General features: G+C 54.2%; 1 protein-coding gene and 3 pseudogenes across 1 annotated transcript; 3 read left to right on the top strand and 1 right to left on the bottom strand.

The window, feature by feature from the left end:
• The first annotated feature begins 906 nt into the window (after positions 1-906).
• LOC134808183 (putative uncharacterized protein FLJ44672) lies at positions 907-2,256 on the top strand (annotated as a pseudogene).
• LOC134808133 (protein capicua homolog) lies at positions 2,196-17,886 on the bottom strand (annotated as a pseudogene).
• LOC134808182 (putative uncharacterized protein FLJ46235) lies at positions 8,077-12,851 on the top strand (annotated as a pseudogene).
• On the top strand, positions 14,483-15,675 carry LOC129137023 (putative uncharacterized protein FLJ44672). Its single transcript, XM_054666372.2, has one exon. It carries the CDS (start codon positions 14,688-14,690, stop codon positions 15,537-15,539), a length of 852 nt encoding a protein of 283 aa, XP_054522347.2. The 5' UTR covers positions 14,483-14,687; the 3' UTR covers positions 15,540-15,675.
• Positions 17,887-18,239: the final 353 nt, after the last annotated feature.

The following is an 18,239-nucleotide window of genomic DNA, read 5'->3' on the forward strand; positions in this document are numbered from 1 at the left end:
GAGAGGTCAGCGTGAGCCCCTTGCCTCACACCGGCCCCTCCCACGCTGAGAGAGGTCAGCGTGAGCCCTTGCCTCACACCGGCCCCTCCCATGCTGAGAGAGGTCAGTGTGAGCCCTTGCCTCACACCGGCCCCTCCCACGCTGAGAGAGGTCATGAGCCCTTGCCTCACACCGGCCCCTCCGACGCTGAGAGAGGTCAGAGTGAGCCCCATGCCTCACACCGGCCCCTCCCTCGCTGACAGAGCTCAGCCTGAGCCCCTTGCCTCACACCGGCCCCTCCCTCGCTGACAGAGGTCAGCCTGAGCCCCTTGCATCACACCGGCCCCTCCCTCGCTGACAGAGGTCAGCCTGAGCCCCTTGCCTCACACCGGCCCCTCCCACGCTGAGAGAGGTCAGCGTGAGCCCTTGCCTCACACCGGCCCCTCCCACGCTGAGAGAGGTCAGAGTGAGCCCCTTGCCTCACACCGGCCCCTCCCACGCTGAGAGAGGTCGGCGTGAGCCCTTGCCTCACACCGGCCCCTCCCACGCTGAGAGAGGTCGGCGTGAGCCCCTTGCCTCACACCGGCCCCTCCCACGCTGAGAGAGGTCAGTGTGAGCCCTTGCCTCACACCGGCCCCTCCCACGCTGAGAGAGGTCAGCGTGAGCCCCTTGCCTCACACCGGCCCCTCCCACGCTGAGAGAGGTCAGTGTGAGCCCTTGCCTCACACCGGCCCCTCCCACGCTGAGAGAGGTCAGCGTGAGCCCCTTGCCTCACACCGGCCCCTCCCACGCTGAGAGAGGTCAGTGTGAGCCCTTGCCTCACACCCGCCCCTCCCACGCTGAGAGAGGTCAGCGTGAGCCCCTGCCTCAACAGGCCACCGTGAGGGAGGAGCAGGGTCGCACGCGGGCTGCTGGGAGGCAGGCAGGGACTTGGGCCTGGGAGGTCACGGTGGGGCGAGAGCTGGGCCTGGAGACACCCCTCTGAGGCAACAGCGGGGCCTACAGACTCTGTTCTCCAGCCGGAGCTGGGACTGTTCAGGTACTGGGAGGCGGGATGTGGGTCTGAAGAGCTTGGTTGCCGAAACTTCGGGGTCTACAAACGCAGGCGGGAGGTGAGCCAAAAAAGCTTGTTTCCTGGGAGGCGGGAGATGCAGCCAGGAGAAACAGCTGTGCCTGCAGAGGCCGCCATGTGGGAGGCGGAGGCCGGGCCTCCTCAAATCGGCCTCTCCAGAGCCACTTGCAGCCTCCCGGCGTCCTCTCCGGGCCCAGCTCTTCCTCCCGGCTGTGTCTCCAGGCCTGACTCTGGCCTCCCAACAACGTCTTTGGACTCAGCTCCTGCCCAGCTCCCAGCGGTCCTGGTAGGCCCACCACTTCCCGAAGCCAAGTTCCCCAGGCCCAGCTCAGGCCTCACGGTGGCCTCTCCAGGCTCAGCTCCTGCCCTCCGATGGCAAGGTCGGTGGGCTCCTCTAGGCCCAGCTTGGGCCTCCCGGCGGCCTCTGCAGGCCCAAATCGTCCTGAAGTCGGCCTCTCCAGGCCCAGCTCCGGCCTCCCGGCGGCCTCTGCAGGCCCAAGTCGTCGTCAAGTCGGCCTGGAATTGGGCCTGGAAGAGCAGCAAGTCGGCCTTCCCGGGCCCAGCTCCGTCCTCTCGGCGGCCTCTCCAGGTGCAAAACTTCCTCGAGTCAGCCTCTCCAGGCCCAGCTCCTCCTGCCTCCCAGTGGCCTCTTTCAGCCCAGACCAGCTCATGGCTCTTGGCGGCCTTCCCAGGCCCCGCTTTTGACTTTTGGTGGCCTCTTCAGGCCCAGAACTTGACCTTCAGTGGGCCTTTGCAGGCCCGGCCTCCTGCCTCTCGAAGGCCTGCATGGGCCTGGACTCACAGCAGACTCACAGCGGACTCTCCATGCCCAGCTAGCTCTTGCCTCATTGCGGCCTCCCGAGTCCAAAGCTCCTGCCTCTCGGCCGCTTCGGCAGGCCCAGCTCCCGCCTGCCAGCGGCCTCTTTAGGCCCAGCTCATTCCTCACAACGGCCTTCCCAGGCCCCGTTTTTCCCTTCCGGCAGCCTCTTGGCCTCTAATTTGTTTATCTTTTGTGTATAAATCCCAAAATATTGAATTTTGGCATATTTCCACCATTATGTAAATATTTTGGTAGGTGATTTATTTGGGGTGAGTTTCTGCACCAAGCCCGAATTTTTTATTTTATTTTACTTATTATTTGGTGTTAAACAGGTTTAATGACGGTCACGGCAACTTTTTGGCACAATGAAAAATATCGCCCATGATCAACGTGTTCTGTTCTGGGGAAGGGGGCAAAGGCAGGGTGAATCACTTTCTTAAAAAGTATAGCTCAAGGTGGGAGTGCAGAGGGAATGGGGAGAAAACCCTCCCGCTGCCTGTGTCGAAGTGCAGGAGCCCCCACCCCCATACTCACCTGAGTCCAGCCCCCCTCTGCCCCCCGGGTGGCTCAGCCCAGCTCCTGCCTAGGAAAGCTTTAGTGTTGGGAGGGACCCTGATGACTGAGGAGCCTGGTAGCTCCAGGTCGCCCACACTTTCAGGTCTCTTGCCCCAGAAGGTGGCAGGATCCATTGGGAGGAAACAGGTCGCCTTGGAAGGCGTCTGTGGGTCCCCATCCCCAGGGGTAGGGGCCATAGGGGGCCCGCTCTGCTGCCTTGACCATACTCCTGGGCTTTGAAGGATCCTGGGCCCAGTAAGAAGGAGGTGGGTGCCAAGGTTGAGGAGGAAGCATCCGAGTATGTGTAGGGGGAGGACAGGGTGGGACCATAGACTTTGCCAAAAGCTGCAGGTGGATCGGGGGACCCTGGGGGCTCAGGATCCAGCAAGGGGCGGTAGGAGTAAAGGAGGAAGGAATGACAGGTGCAAGTACCTTCCCACCAAAGCCCTTGTTGCCCTCTGGCTCCTCCCCAGAGTTGTCCCCACTCTCAAGTCAGTCACCCACTCCTTGAACTTGAGATCAGTGTCAGTGGTGCTAAAGCCATCATCAGCCATGACATCATCACCCCCTCCTCCTCATGGATGACCGTGTGCTCCTCGTCACTCGCCATGTCCTCACTGGCCATCTGCTGTGAATGAGCATCTCAAGTGGGCAGCAGCAGGGCTGCCCACTGGTCACCTCCCTCACCAGGGGCTGCAAAGTGGCCTGGAGCTCCATACTGAGTAGAAGGCTTTGGGCCAGAGTATGATGCAGTGCCAGACACCACCTGTGTCAGTTCCTGTAGTGCCTGACGGTCTATTTCCCTGCCGTCCAGGCTGTGTACCCCCCTGTGGGAGAAGGCTTGGGCCAGGCTGAGCCAGGTTCCCTGACTGTGTGCAGCCGTTCTGCCCCACAGAAGCTGCTCCTTGGTATCCGAGCTCTGGAGTGTTTAGGTTGCAACTGACAGGAGTTCAGAGGACACCCCAGGGGCAGTGGCAGTGCCCGTCTCTGATATGCTCCGCTCCCACGAGCCCTTGTTACACTCCTGCTAGCCCCTGGCTTGTGGGCTTGGCCTCTGAGCTGGACTTCTTTCGGTCCTTGTTGCAAGTGGGCCACCTTCACCTGGAAGGCCAGGTCGTGGTATTTCTGCGTCTCATTGGGCCCCAGGGTGTACCACCGCTCGCTCAGCATCTGGCTGACGGTCCGGATATCCTGGTTGGAGTGACCCTGGTGCGCCCTGCCAGGGCCTGGTGCCGCTTGCTGAAGATCATGACCGCCACTCATGGGCCACCGGATGTGGTCCTTGTCCCATTTGTTGGGGCTGCGTCCATCCTTCTCAGAAGATGAGTCGTGTTCCTTGCGCAGGGCACTGAGGGACTGGGCCTGACATCATCTGAGTGGTAGAGGCAACTGGGTGTCAGGAGACATGATGGAGAGGAAAGCATCATCATGGTCATTCTCTGTCTCACTGTCCAGCAGGGACTCCCCTGAGGGGCCCAGGGCTCCTCCGTGGTGGGAGGTGAGCTTTTACCAGGTTCCACCACCCCCAAAGTGTGTGGGGTTGCGGGCCCTGGGCTTTCAGGGCAGGTGGCTCCAGGGGGCCGCCCAGGGTCAACACTCCCTGTCCCACCTGGTGGATGCTCATGAGCAACAGCTGCCAACTTGGCAGGTTGTTTTCTCTGGTTGGAGGCCACTGAGTGACTGGCAGGTTGCTGGGCCTCGTGTGGCTGCAGGGAGGGGTGAGGAAGGGGATGGAGTACCAGGGGAACATGGCCACAGAGTGACCTTCCACATTCCTCCACACGAACATGCTGACGCCACGGGAGGCCTCGCTGAACGCAGGCCTGGGGGCCGAGTACTTGGTCCGGGCAGGGGGTTCCTGGCAGGGGCTCACACCTCGCCCCCTCCTTAGCCAAGGTGGCTTGGGCCCAGAGAAGGGGGGCTTGGAGAGGAGCAGAAGGCCAGCCCTCAAGTTTTGTTTTGTTTGTTTTGTTTTTTGTTTTTGAAATGTAGTTTGACTCTTGTCACCCAGGCTGGAGTGCAGTGGCACGATCTCAGTGGCCTTCATACCTGGCTAATTTTTTGTATTTTTACTGGAGGTGGGGTTTTGCCATGTTGGCCAGGCTGGTCTTGACCTCCCGACCTCAGGTGATCCACCCACCTCAGCCTCCCAAAATGGGATTACAGGCATGAGCCACTGCTCCCAACTTCATTCATTTTTACTTGAAAAACTCCGTTAAGTATTTTTTTAAGGTAGACCTAGTGGTCCTGAATGCCCTCAGCTTTGTTTGTCGAGGAAGCACGTTATTTGTTTTTTCTTTCTGAAGGACAGCTTTGTCAGACATAGTATTAGTTGCTGGCAGTTTTTTTCTTTCAGCACTTTGAATGTAGTATTCGATTCTGTCCTGACCTGCAAAGTTTCTTTAACTTTTGACTATTTGATTATATTGTGACTTGGTGAGTATCTATTTGGTTTGAACCTCTTTAGGAATCTTTAAGCTTCATGGATTTAGATGTCTAAATCTTTCCCATGATTTAGGCAGTTTTCAGCCATTCTTTAAATAAACTTTCTTCTCCTTTCTCTACTTTCCTTCCCAAACTCCCATAAACTGACAATGGTTTGCCTAATGGTGTCTTGTTGGCTTTCTTTTCTCTGTCTTTTTTTCCTTTCCTTTTCTTTTTTTTTGAGACAGAGTCATGCTCTGTCACCCAGGCTGGAGTGCAATGTGTGGTCTCGGCTCACTAGGGTTAGGGTTAGGGTTAGGGTTAGGGTTAGGGGTTAGGGTTAGGGTTAGGGTTAGGGGTTAGGGTTAGGGTTAGGGTTAGGGTTTTAAGGTTAGGGTTAGGGTTAGGGTTAGGGTTTTAGGGTTAGGATTAGGGTTAGGGTGTTAGGGTTAGGGTGTTAGGGTTAGGGTTCGGGTTAGGGTTATTGGTTAGAGTTAGGGTTAGGGTTAGGGTTCGGGTTAGGGGTTAGGGGTTAGGGTTTAGGGTTAAGGTTAGGGTTATTGGTTAGGGTTAGGCTTCGGGTTTGGTTTCTGGTTGGGGTTGGGGTTTGGGTTCGGGTTAGGGGTTAGGGGTTACGGTTTAGGGTTAGGGTTAGTGTTTTTGGTTAGGGTTAGGGTTAGGGTTAGGGTTTAGGGTTAGGGTTAGGGTTAGGGTTAGGGGTTAGGTGTAGGGTTAGGGGTAGGTTTAGGGTTAGGGTTAGGGTTAGGGTTTGGTGTTAGTGTTAGGGGTTAGGGGTTAGGGTTAGTGTAGGTGTTAGGAGTTAGGGGTTAGGGTTAGGGTTTTGTGTTAGGTTTAGGGTTAGAGAAGGGTTAGGGTTAGGGTTAAGGTTAGGGTTAAGGCGTTAGGGTTAGGGTTAGATTACAATTTCTAACCTGTTTTATTTTGTTTTTTTTCTGAGACAGGGTCTCCCTCTGTTGTCCAAGGCTGGAGTGTAGTACTGCTATCGCTGCTGACTGCAGCCTCAACCTTCCAGGCTGAAGCGATCCTCCTACCTCAACCTCCCACGTGGCTGAGACTACAGGTGCTTGCCACTATGCCCAACTAATATTTGGAATTTTCGTATACGTGGATTCCAGAGGGGTGACAGCGAACCGTGAGTAAGCATGGATTTTGGTATATGCAGAGATGGGGTGCTGGAACTAAGTCTGTATACTGAGGGACGACGACTGTATATGTTTTTACAATTACGCTGTAGGATACGTACTGTTGCATAGCCTTGAAAATAATAATTTTTAACTGAGTGGAATAATAATAATAATATTGCTAAAAGTAGCAGCTGGCCAGGTGTGGTGGCTCACACTGGTAATCGCAACACTTTGGGAGGCTGAGGCAGGAGGATGGCTTGAGGCCAAGAGTTTGCGATAGGCCTTGGAAACGCAGGGGGAGTCACCATCCCTACAGAAAAATACATGAATTAGCCTAGTGTGGTGGCATGTTCCTGCAGTCCCAGCTACTTGGGAGGCTGAGGTGGGAGGATCACTTGAGCCCAGGGAGGCTGAGACTGCAGTGAGTCATGATCAGGCCTCTGCACTCCAGCCTGGGTGACAGAGTGAGACCCTGTCTCAAAACAACAAAAAAGTAGCCGCTAACATCAACTGAACTTTTATACCAGGTGCCTATTGATACCATAGTTTAATTTCTTAGAACTGTTTCTTATTTCACTTAGCAACTCTGTCTTCAGTTACTCCCAGATTTTTACTGTGTGTGTCCAGATGACCTTTTGTTTAGATTGAATTGTCTCCCCAGAAGTAAGATTACTGTGAGTCATGGTGAATGGACATTCTCATTACCCTTGATGTAAGTTGACAGGGTTTTGAGTGCCTCCCAGCTATAATCTTAGCACTTTGGGAGGCCAAGAGAGGAGGATTGCTTGAGGCCAAGAGTTGGAGGAGGCAGTATGGCAGTATGGTGAGACCCTGTCTCCACTATTTTAAAAAATTGACAGGCTTTACCCGGGAAGGCTTATACACAATTTAAACACCCCTCATAGTATAAGAAAGTGCCCATTTCACTGCACCTTTGCCAGCACAGGGTATTATAATTTAGTAAGTCATTTTTTGTTTGATTATTTTAAATAGATAAAAGACCTCATGTTACTTTACTTGTCACATTTCAACATCTTTCCTTAGCTTATTAGCTCTATCTCTTTTCTGTCTGTAAATGGTTGTGTTGTTGTTTTGTTCTTTGAGACAGGGTCTTGCTCTGTCACCAGGCTGGACTGTAGCGGCATAATCATGCCTCGCTGCAGCCTTGACCTCCCAGGCTCAAACTTCAGCATTCCGAGTAGCTGGGACTACAAGTGTGCACCACCACTCCCAGCTAACTTTTTTCTTTTTTTTTTTTGGATAGAGACAGGGTCTCACTGTGTTGTCCAGACCGGTCTCTAGCTCCTGGCCTTAAGCAATCTTCCTGCATTAGCTTCTCAGATGGCTGGAATTTCAGGCATGAGCCACCATGCCTGGCCTGGGCTAGTCCCATATTCTCTAGAGTTCTGTTTACTTTGTGCTAGCCAATCTCTCATTATGCTGTTCACCTGTTATAATGAATAATTCTCCGTATTAAATTTTACCACTTTAAACTTTTGAGTGGTTTATGCTTCCTGATTGGACTCTGACTAATATGTTAGGAAGGGTCCCAGGAGGTAAACCCACACAGATGGGATTTGGGCATAGGTTTGGTTTCCCAGGGGGCAGTGCTGAGCTCTTTGCCAGTGGGAAATGGGATGCTGGTGATTTCCAGTAGGTGACCTCACAGTGACTCAAGCTACCACTTACTGTTGATTGTGACGAAATGCCAGCTGAGGCACATGCCTTGGGAGCTAAGTGGTTTCTACCCTTGACCACTGTGAAGACTGTTTTGGGAAGGGTCGCTTTGGATGCACTTGAGCAGGGGTCCCCAACCCCTGAGCCAGGGAGTCGTAAGGAGCCACACAGCAGGAGGTGAGTGGTGTCGAGTGAGGGAGTGAGGGAAGCTTCGTCTGTATTTACAGCCACTCCCCTTTGCTCACATTCCCGCCTGAGCTCCGCCTTCTCAGATGAGCAGCAGCATTAGATTCTCATAGGAGAACGCACCCTGTTGTGAACCGTGCATGTGAGGGATCTAGGTTGCGCTGTCCTTATGAGAATCTAATACCTATTGATCTGTCACTTTCTCCCATCACGCTCAGGTGGGACCATCCAGTTTCAGGAAAACAAGCTTAACACGCCCACTGATTTGACATTATGGTGAGTTCTATAATTATTTTATTATATATTACAGTGTAATAATGGAAATAAAGTGCCTAATAAATGTAAATGTGCTTACATCTTTTGGCCCAGCTCCTACCTCCCGGCAGCCTCTCCAGGCCCAGAGCTTTCTCCAGTCAGTCTCTACAGACCAAGCTCATGACTCACAATGGCCTATTTAGGCCCATACCCTACATCACGGCAGTCTCCGCAGATGAGGCTACTGCCTCACAACAGCCTCCACAGGCACAGCTCCATCGTTACAATGGCCTCTTTAGACCCAGCTCCTGCCTCCCAGCCTTCTCTCCAGGCCCTGAACTTTCTCCGTAAGTTGAGGTAGCTGGGACTGTAGGTATACATGATGATACTTGGGTAATTTTTAAATTGTTTTGTAGACATGGGGTGTCACTTTGTTGGCCAGGCTGGTTTCAAACTAATGGCCTCAAGTGACCCTTCCACCCCTGCCTCCCATCCTCGAGGTATTTGCCACCACAAGGAGCACTTGTTCAATTTTCTAAAAAAGAAATTTCTAAAGTAAGGCTGTGGGATGATGGCAGGAAGATAAAAGAAAAACAGAAGAATAAGTTAAAATGACTTATTCACACATATTCTTTTGACAGCAAGAAGAACTTTTAGTATATACATTCCTTACAAACAAACAAAAGGCAGGTAAACAATGTTGTATAGGAACTTCAACACGCACTGTACAGTATTCCCACTTTGCTGACATAAGTTATGGAAATTTCGTAGTTTACTTGAGTGTCGCTACCAGTATTTTGCTTCTCTGATGATTTTTATCAACTTCCTCATCTGTTAACTTCTCTCCAAGGTATGTCATGTCACGACATACTGCCGCTGCACGAACATGGCCAGTGTCTTCCTATTCAACATGTAGAATGCTTTCCTAATTTCTCTTTTTACTCTCTGTCTTTGTGTTCTGCATTTTCCTTACTTTTATTGTCAGAAACTCCAGAAAGTCAATCGTACTAATTTATCACGATTTGCTTTATTAATTTATACTTTGCTTATATGGAATTTTGCCCAGCAGACCTCATTACAGTTTCTAACCTGTTTTATTTATTTATTTTTTTTCTGAGACAGGGTCTCCCTCTGTTGTCCAAGGCTGGAGTGTAGTAGCGCTATCGCAGCTGACTGCAGCCTCAACCTTCCAGGCTGAAGCGATCCTCCTACCTCAACCTCCCACGTGGCTGAGACTACAGGTGCTTGCCACTATGCCCAACTAATATTTGGAATTTTCGTATACGTGGATTCCAGAGGGGTGACAGCGAAACGTGAGTAAGCATGGATTTTGGTATATGCAGAGATGGGGGGCTGGAACTGATTCTGTATACTGAGGGACGACGACTGTATATGTTTTTACAATTACGCTGTAGGATACATACTGTTGCATAGCCTTGAAAATAATAATTTTTAATTGAGTGGAATAATAATAATAATATTGCTAAAAGTAGCAGCTGGCCAGGTGTGGTGGCTCACACTGGTAATCGCAACACTTTGGGAGGCTGAGGCAGGAGGATGGCTTGAGGCCAAGAGTTTGCGATAGGCCTTGGAAACGCAGGGGGAGTCACCATCCCTACAGAAAAACACATGAATTAGCCTAGTGTGGTGGCATGTTCCTGTAGTCCCAGCTACTTGGGAGGCTGAGGTGGGAGGATCACTTGAGCCCAGGGAGGCTGAGACTGCAGTGAGTCATGATCAGGCCTCTGCACTCCAGCCTGGGTGACAGAGTGAGACCCTGTCTCAAAACAACAAAAAAGTAGCAGCTAACATCAACTGACCTTTTACCAGGTGCCTACTGATACCATAGTTTAATTTCTTAGAACTGTTTCTTATTTCACTTAGCAACTCTGTCTTCAGTTACTCCCAGATTTTTACTGTGTGTGTACAGATGATCTTTTGTGTGGATTGAATTGTCTCCCCAGAAGTAAGATTACTGTGAGTCATGGTGAATGGACATTCTCATTACCCTTGATGTAAATCGACAGGGTTTTGGGTGCCTCCCAGCTATAATCTTAGCACTTTGGGAGGCTAAGAGAGGAGGATTGCTTGAGGCCAAGAGTTGGAGGAGGCAGTATGGCAGTATGGTGAGACCCTGTCTCCATTATTTTAAAAAATTGACAGGCTTTACCCGGGAAGGCTTATACACAATTTAAACACCCCTCATAGTATAAGAAAGTGCCCATTTCACTGCACCTTTGCCAGCACAGGGTATTATAATTTAGTAAGTCATTTTTTGTTTGATTATTTTAAATAGACAAAAGACCTCATGTTACTCTACTTGTCACATTTCAACATCTTTCCTCAGCTTATTAGCTCTATCTCTTTTCTGTCTGTAAATGGTTGTTGTTGTTTTGTTCTTTGAGACAGGGTCTTGCTCTGTCACCAGGCTGGACTGTAGCGGCATAATCATGCCTCACTGCAGCCTTGACCTCCCAGGCTCAAACTTCAGCATTCCGAGTAGCTGGGACTACAAGTGTGCACCACCACTCCCAGCTAACTTTTTTCTTCTTTTGGATAGAGACAGGGTCTCACTGTGTTGTCCAGACCGGTCTCTAGCTCCTGGCCTTAAGCAATCCTCCTGCATTAGCTTCTCAAATGGCTGGAATTTCAGGCATGAGCCACCATGCCTGGCCTGGGCTAGTCCCATATTCTCTAGAGTTCTCTTTACTTTGTGCTAGCCAATCTCTCATTATGCTGTTCACCTGTTATAATGAATAATTCTCCATATTAAATTTTACCACTTTAAACTTTTGAGTGGTTTATGCTTCCTGATTGGACTCTGACTAATATGTTAGGAAGGGTCCCAGGAGGTAAACCCACACAGATGGGATTTGGGCATAGGTTTGGTTTCCCAGGGGGCAGTGCTGAGCTCTTTGCCAGTGGGAAATGGGATGCTGGTGATTTCCAGTAGGTGACCTCACAGTGACTCAAGCTACCTCTTACTGTTGATTGTGATGAAATGCCAGCTGAGGCACATGCCTTGGGAGCTAAGTGGTTGCTGCCCTTGACCACTGTGAAGACTGTTTTGGGAAGGGTCGCTTTGGATGCACTTGAGCAGGGGTCCCCAACCCCTGAGCCATGGAGCCGTAGGGAGCCACACAGCAGGAGGTGAGTGGTGTCGAGTGAGGGAGTGAGGGAAGCTTCGTCTGTATTTACAGCCACTCCCCTTTGCTCACATTCCCGCCTGAGCTCCGCCTTCTCAGATGAGCAGCAGCATTAGATTCTCATAGGAGAACGCACCCTGTTGTGAACCGTGCATGTGAGGGATCTAGGTTGCGCTGTCCTTATGAGAATCTAATACCTATTGATCTGTCACTTTCTCCCATCACGCTCAGGTGGGACCATCCAGTTTCAGGAAAACAAGCTTAACACGCCCACTGATTCGACATTATGGTGAGTTCTATAATTATTTTATTATATATATTGGATATATAATAAATATATATATTTATTATATATATTGGATATATAATAAATATATATATTTATTATATATATTGGATATATAATAAATATATATATTTATTATATATATTGGATATATAATAAATATATATATTTATTATATATATTGGATATATAATAAATATATATATTTATTATATATATTGGATATATAATAAATATATATATTTATTATATATATTGGATATATAATAAATATATATTTATTATATATTAATATGTTAAATATATTAATATATTAAATATATTATTATATATTGTAATAATGGAAATAAAGTCCCTAATAAATGTAAATGTGCTTAAATCTTTTGGCCCAGCTCCTACCTCCCGGCAGCCTCTCCAGGCCCAGAACTTTCTCCAGTCAGCCTCTACAGACCAAGCTCATGACTCACAATGGCCTATTTAGGCCCATACCCTACGTCACGGCAGTCTCCGCAGATGAGGCTACTGCCTCACAACAGCCTCCACAGGCACAGCTCCATCGGATATTGGATATATCCAATATCCACAGCCCACAGCTTCCTCAAGCCAAGCTCCCCAGGCCCAGGTCAGGCCTCACGGTGGCCTCTCCAGGATGAGCTCCTGCCCTCCGATGGCACCTGCAGGCCCCAAATGGTCTCCGGTCGGTGGGCTCCTCCACGCCAAGCTTGGGCCTCCCGGCGACCTCTGCAGGCCCAAGTTGTCCTGAAGTTGGCATCTCCCGGCCGTGCCTCCCAGCAAGTAAGCAAGCTCTTTTGGCTCAACTCCTGCCCAGCTCCCAACCGCCTTTGTGGGCCCCGAACTTTCTCCAGCCAAGTTCTTCGGGCCTAATTCCTGCCGCCCGGTGGCCTGTACGGGCCCAGCAATGGTTGGAGAACAGCCTATGCAGGTCCCCGCTCTTGCCTCCCAGGGGCCTCTCCAGGCCCAGCTCTTGACCCCACGGCGGCCTCTCAGGGCCAAGTCCCTGCCTGCCTCCCAGCAGCCCGCGTGCGGCCCAGCTCCTCCCTCACGGTGGCCTGTTGATGCCCATGCCTCTGGCACCCTGCCCAGAGGCATGAGCCCCTGCCTCACACCGGCCCCTCCCACGCTGAGAGAGGTCAGCGTGAGCCCTTGCCTCACACCGGCCCCTCCCACGCTGAGAGAGGTCAGAGTGAGCCCCATGCCTCACACCGGCCCCTCCCACGCTGAGAGAGGTCAGCGTGAGCCCCTTGCCTCACACCGGCCCCTCCCACGCTGAGAGAGGTCAGAGTGAGCCCTTGCCTCACACCGGCCCCTCCCACGCTGAGAGAGGTCAGAGTGAGCCCTTGCCTCACACCGGCCCCTCCCACGCTGAGAGAGGTCAGCGTGAGCCCTTGCCTCACACCGGCCCCTCCCATGCTGAGAGAGGTCAGCGTTAGCCACTTGCCTCACACCGGCCCCTCCCACGCTGAGAGAGGTCGTGAGCCCTTGCCTAACACCGGCCCCTCCCATGCTGAGAGAGGTCAGAGTGAGCCCCTTGCCTCACACCGGCCCCTCCCACGCTGAGAGAGGTCAGCCTGAGCCCTTGCCTCACACCGGCCCCTCCCACGCTGAGAGAGGTCAGCGTGAGCCCCTTGCCTCACACCGGCCCCTCCCACGCTGAGAGAGGTCAGCGTGAGCCCTTGCCTCACACCGGCCCCTCCCACGCTGAGAGAAGTCAGAGTGAGCCCCATGCCTCACACCGGCCCCTCCCACGCTGACAGAGGTCAGCGTGAGCCCTTGCCTCACACCGGCCCCTCCCACGCTGAGAGAGGTCAGCGTGAGCCCTTGCCTCACACCGGCCCCTCCCACGCTGAGAGAGGTCAGCGTGAGCCCCTTGCCTCACACCGGCCCCTCCCACGCTGAGAGAGGTCAGCGTGAGCCCCTTGTCTCACACCGGCCCCTCCCACGCTGAGAGAGGTCAGCGTGAGCCCTTGCCTCACACCGGCCCCTCCCACGCTGAGAGAGGTCAGCGTGAGCCCTTGCCTCACACCGGCCCCTCCCACGCTGAGAGAGGTCAGAGTGAGCCCCATGCCTCACACCGGCCCCTCCCACGCTGAGAGAGGTCAGCGTGAGCCCTTGCCTCACACCGGCCCCTCCCACGCTGAGAGAGGTCAGCGTGAGCCCTTGCCTGACACCGGCCCCTCCCACGCTGAGAGAGGTCAGCGTGAGCCCTTGCCTCACACCGGCCCCTCCCACGCTGAGAGACGTCAGCGTGAGCCCCTTGCCTCACACCGGCCCCTCCCTCGCTGACAGAGGTCAGCCTGAGCCCCTTGCGTCACACCGGCCCCTCCCACGCTGAGAGAGGTCAGCGTGAGCCCTTGCCTCACACCGGCCCCTCCCACGCTGAGAGAGGTCAGCGTGAGCCCTTGCCTGACACCGGCCCCTCCCACGCTGAGAGAGGTCAGCGTGAGCCCCTTGCCTGACACCGGCCCCTCCCACGCTGAGAGAGGTCAGCGTGAGCCCTTGCCTCACACCGGCCCCTCCCACGCTGAGAGAGGTCAGCGTGAGCCCCTTGCCTCACACCGGCCCCTCCCACGCTGAGAGAGGTCAGCGTGAGCCCTTGCCTCACACCGGCCCCTCCCACGCTGAGAGAGGTCAGCGTGAGCCCCTTGCCTCACACCGGCCCCTCCCACGCTGAGAGAGGTCAGCGTGAGCCCTTGCCTCACACCGGCCCCTCCCACGCTGAGAGAGGTCAGCGTGAGCCCCTTGCCTCACACCGGCCCCTCCCACGCTGAGAGAGGTCAGTGTGAGCCGTTGCCTCACACCGGCCCCTCCCACGCTGAGAGAGGTCAGCGTGAGCCCCTGCCTCAACAGGCCACCGTGAGGGAGGAGCAGGGTCGCACGTGGGCTGCTGGGAGGCAGGCAGGGACTTGGGCCTGGGAGGTCGCGGTGGGGCGAGAGCTGGGCCTGGAGACACCCCTCTGAGGCAACAGCGGGGCCTACAGACTCTGTTCTCCAGCCGGAGCTGGGACTGTTCAGGTACTGGGAGGCGGGATGTGGGTCTGAAGAGCTTGGTTGCCGAAACTTCGGTGTCTACAAACGCAGGCGGGAGCTGAGCCAAAAAAGCTTGTTTCCTGGGAGGTGGGAGATGCAGCCAAGAGAAACAGCTGTGCCTGCAGAGGCCGCCATGTGGGAGGCTGAGGCCGGGCCTCCTCAAATCGGCCTCTCCAGAGCCACTTGCAGCCTCCCGGCGTCCTCTCCGGGCCCAGCTCTTCCTCCCGGCTGTGTCTCCAGGCCTGACTCTGGCCTCCCAACAACGTCTTTGGACTCAGCTCCTGCCCAGCTCCCAGCGGCCCTGGTAGGCCCACCACTTCCCGAAGCCAAGCTCCCCAGGCCCAGCTCAGGCCTCACGGTGGCCTCTCCAGGCTCAGCTCCTGCCCTCCGATGGCAAGGTCGGTGGGCTCCTCTAGGCCCAGCTTGGGCCTCCCGGCGGCCTCTGCAGGCCCAAATCGTCCTGAAGTCGGCCTCTCCAGGCCCAGCTCCGGCCTCCCGGCGGCCTCTGCAGGCCCAAGTCGTCGTCAAGTCGGCCTGGAATTGGGCCTGGAAGAGCAGCAAGTCGGCCTTCCCGGGCCCAGCTCCGTCCTCTCGGCGGCCTCTCCAGGTGCAAAACTTCCTCGAGTCAGCCTCTCCAGGCCCAGCTCCTCCTGCCTCCCAGTGGCCTCTTTCAGCCCAGACCAGCTCATGGCTCTTGGCGGCCTTCCCAGGCCCCGCTTTTGACTTTTGGTGGCCTCTTCAGGCCCAGAACTTGACCTCCAGTGGGCCTTTGCAGGCCCGGCCTCCTGCCTCTCGAAGGCCTGCATGGGCCTGGACTCACAGCGGACTCACAGCGGACTCTCCATGCCCAGCTAGCCCTTGCCTCATTGCGGCCTCCCGAGTCCAAAGCTCCTGCCTCTCGGCCGCTTCGGCAGGCCCAGCTCCCGCCTGCCAGCGGCCTCTTTAGGCCCAGCTCATTCCTCACAACGGCCTTCCCAGGCCCCGTTTTTCCCTTCCGGCAGCCTCTTGGCCTCTAATTTGTTTATCTTTTGTGTATAAATCCCAAAATATTGAATTTTGGAATATTTCCACCATTATGTAAATATTTTGGTAGGTGATTTATTTGGGGTGAGTTTCTGCACCAAGCCCGAATTTTTTATTTTATTTTACTGATTATTTGGTGTTAAACAGGTTTAATGACGGTCATGGCAACTTTTTGGCACAATGAAAAATATCGCCCATGATCAACGTGTTCTGTTCTGGGGAAGGGGGCAAAGGCAGGGTGAATCACTTTCTTAAAAAGTATAGCTCAAGGTGGGAGTGCAGAGGGAATGGGGAGAAAACCCTCCCGCTGCCTGTGTCGAAGTGCAGGAGCCCCCACCCCCATACTCACCTGAGTCCAGCCCCCCTCTGCCCCCCGGGTGGCTCAGCCCAGCTCCTGCCTAGGAGAGCCTTAGTGTTGGGAGGGACCCTGATGACTGAGGAGCCTGGTAGCTCCAGGTCGCCCACACTTTCAGGTCTCTTGCCCCAGAAGGTGGCAGGATCCATTGGGAGGAAACAGGTTGCCTTGGAAGGCGTCCGTGGGTCCCCATCCCCAGGGGTAGGGGCCATAGGGGGCCCGCTCTGCTGCCTTGACCATACTCCTGGGCTTTGAAGGATCCTGGGCCCAGTAAGAAGGAGGTGGGTGCCAAGGTTGAGGAGGAAGCATCCGAGTATGTGTAGGGGGAGGACAGGGTGGGAGCATAGACTTTGCCAAAAGCTGCAGGTGGATCGGGGGACCCTGGGGGCTCAGGATCCAGCAAGGGGCGGCAGGAGTAAAGGAGGAAGGAATGACAGGTGCAAGTACCTTCCCACCAAAGCCCTTGTTGCCCTCTGGCTCCTCCCCAGAGTTGTCCCCACTCTCAAGTCAGTCACCCACTCCTTGAACTTGAGATCAGTGTCAGTGGTGCTAAAGCCATCATCAGCCATGACATCATCACCCCCTCCTCCTCATGGATGACCGTGTGCTCCTCGTCACTCGCCATGTCCTCACTGGCCATCTGCTGTGAATGAGCATCTCAAGTGGGCAGCAGCAGGGCTGCCCACTGGTCACCTCCCTCACCAGGGGCTGCAAAGTGGCCTGGAGCTCCATACTGAGTAGAAGGCTTTGGGCCAGAGTATGATGCAGTGCCAGACACCACCTGTGTCAGTTCCTGTAGTGCCTGACGGTCTATTTCCCTGCCGTCCAGGCTGTGTACCCCCCTGTGGGAGAAGGCTTGGGCCAGGCTGAGCCAGGTTCCCTGACTGTGTGCAGCCGTTCTGCCCCACAGAAGCTGCTCCTTGGTATCCGAGCTCTGGAGTGTTTAGGTTGCAACTGACAGGAGTTCAGAGGACACCCCAGGGGCAGTGGCAGTGCCCGTCTCTGATATGCTCCGCTCCCACGAGCCCTTGTTACACTCCTGCTAGCCCCTGGCTTGTGGGCTTGGCCTCTGAGCTGGACTTCTTTCGGTCCTTGTTGCAAGTGGGCCACCTTCACCTGGAAGGCCAGGTCGTGGTATTTCTGCGTCTCATTGGGCCCCAGGGTGTACCACCGCTCGCTCAGCATCTGGCTGACGGTCCGGATATCCTGGTTGGAGTGACCCTGGTGCGCCCTGCCAGGGCCTGGTGCCGCTTGCTGAAGATCATGACCGCCACTCATGGGCCACCGGATGTGGTCCTTGTCCCATTTGTTGGGGCTGCGTCCATCCTTCTCAGAAGATGAGTCCTGTTCCTTGCGCAGGGCACTGAGGGACTGGGCCTGACATCATCTGAGTGGTAGAGGCAACTGGGTGTCAGGAGACATGATGGAGAGGAAAGCATCATCATGGTCATTCTCTGTCTCACTGTCCAGCAGGGACTCCCCTGAGGGGCCCAGGGCTCCTCCGTGGTGGGAGGTGAGCTTTTACCAGGTTCCACCACCCCCAAAGCGTGTGGGGTTGCGGGCCCTGGGCTTTCAGGGCAGGTGGCTCCAGGGGGCCGCCCAGGGTCAACACTCCCTGTCCCACCTGGTGGATGCTCATGAGCAACAGCTGCCAACTTGGCAGGTTGTTTTCTCTGGTTGGAGGCCACTGAGTGACTGGCAGGTTGCTGGGCCTCGTGTGGCTGCAGGGAGGGGTGAGGAAGGGGATGGAGTACCAGGGGAACATGGCCACAGAGTGACCTTCCACATTCCTCCACACGAACATGCTGACGCCACGGGAGGCCTCACTGAACGCAGGCCTGGGGGCCGAGTACTTGGTCCGGGCAGGGGGTTCCTGGCAGGGGCTCACACCTCGCCCCCTCCTTAGCCAAGGTGGCTTGGGCCCAGAGAAGGGGGGGTTGGAGAGGAGCAGAAGGCCAGCCCTCAAGTTTTGTTTTGTTTGTTTTGGTTTTTGTTTTTGAAATGTAGTTTGACTCTTGTCACCCAGGCTGGAGTGCAGTGGCACGATCTCAGTGGCCTTCATACCTGGCTAATTTTTTGTATTTTTACTGGAGGTGGGGTTTTGCCATGTTGGCCAGGCTGGTCTTGACCTCCCGACCTCAGGTGATCCACCCACCTCAGCCTCCCAAAATGGGATTACAGGCATGAGCCACTGCTCCCAACTTCATTCATTTTTACTTGAAAAACTCCGTTAAGTATTTTTTTAAGGTAGACCTAGTGGTCCTGAAT

This window comes from Pan troglodytes, chromosome 14 (assembly GCF_028858775.2).
Source record: "Pan troglodytes isolate AG18354 chromosome 14, NHGRI_mPanTro3-v2.0_pri, whole genome shotgun sequence".
Taxonomy (NCBI): domain Eukaryota; kingdom Metazoa; phylum Chordata; class Mammalia; order Primates; family Hominidae; genus Pan; species Pan troglodytes.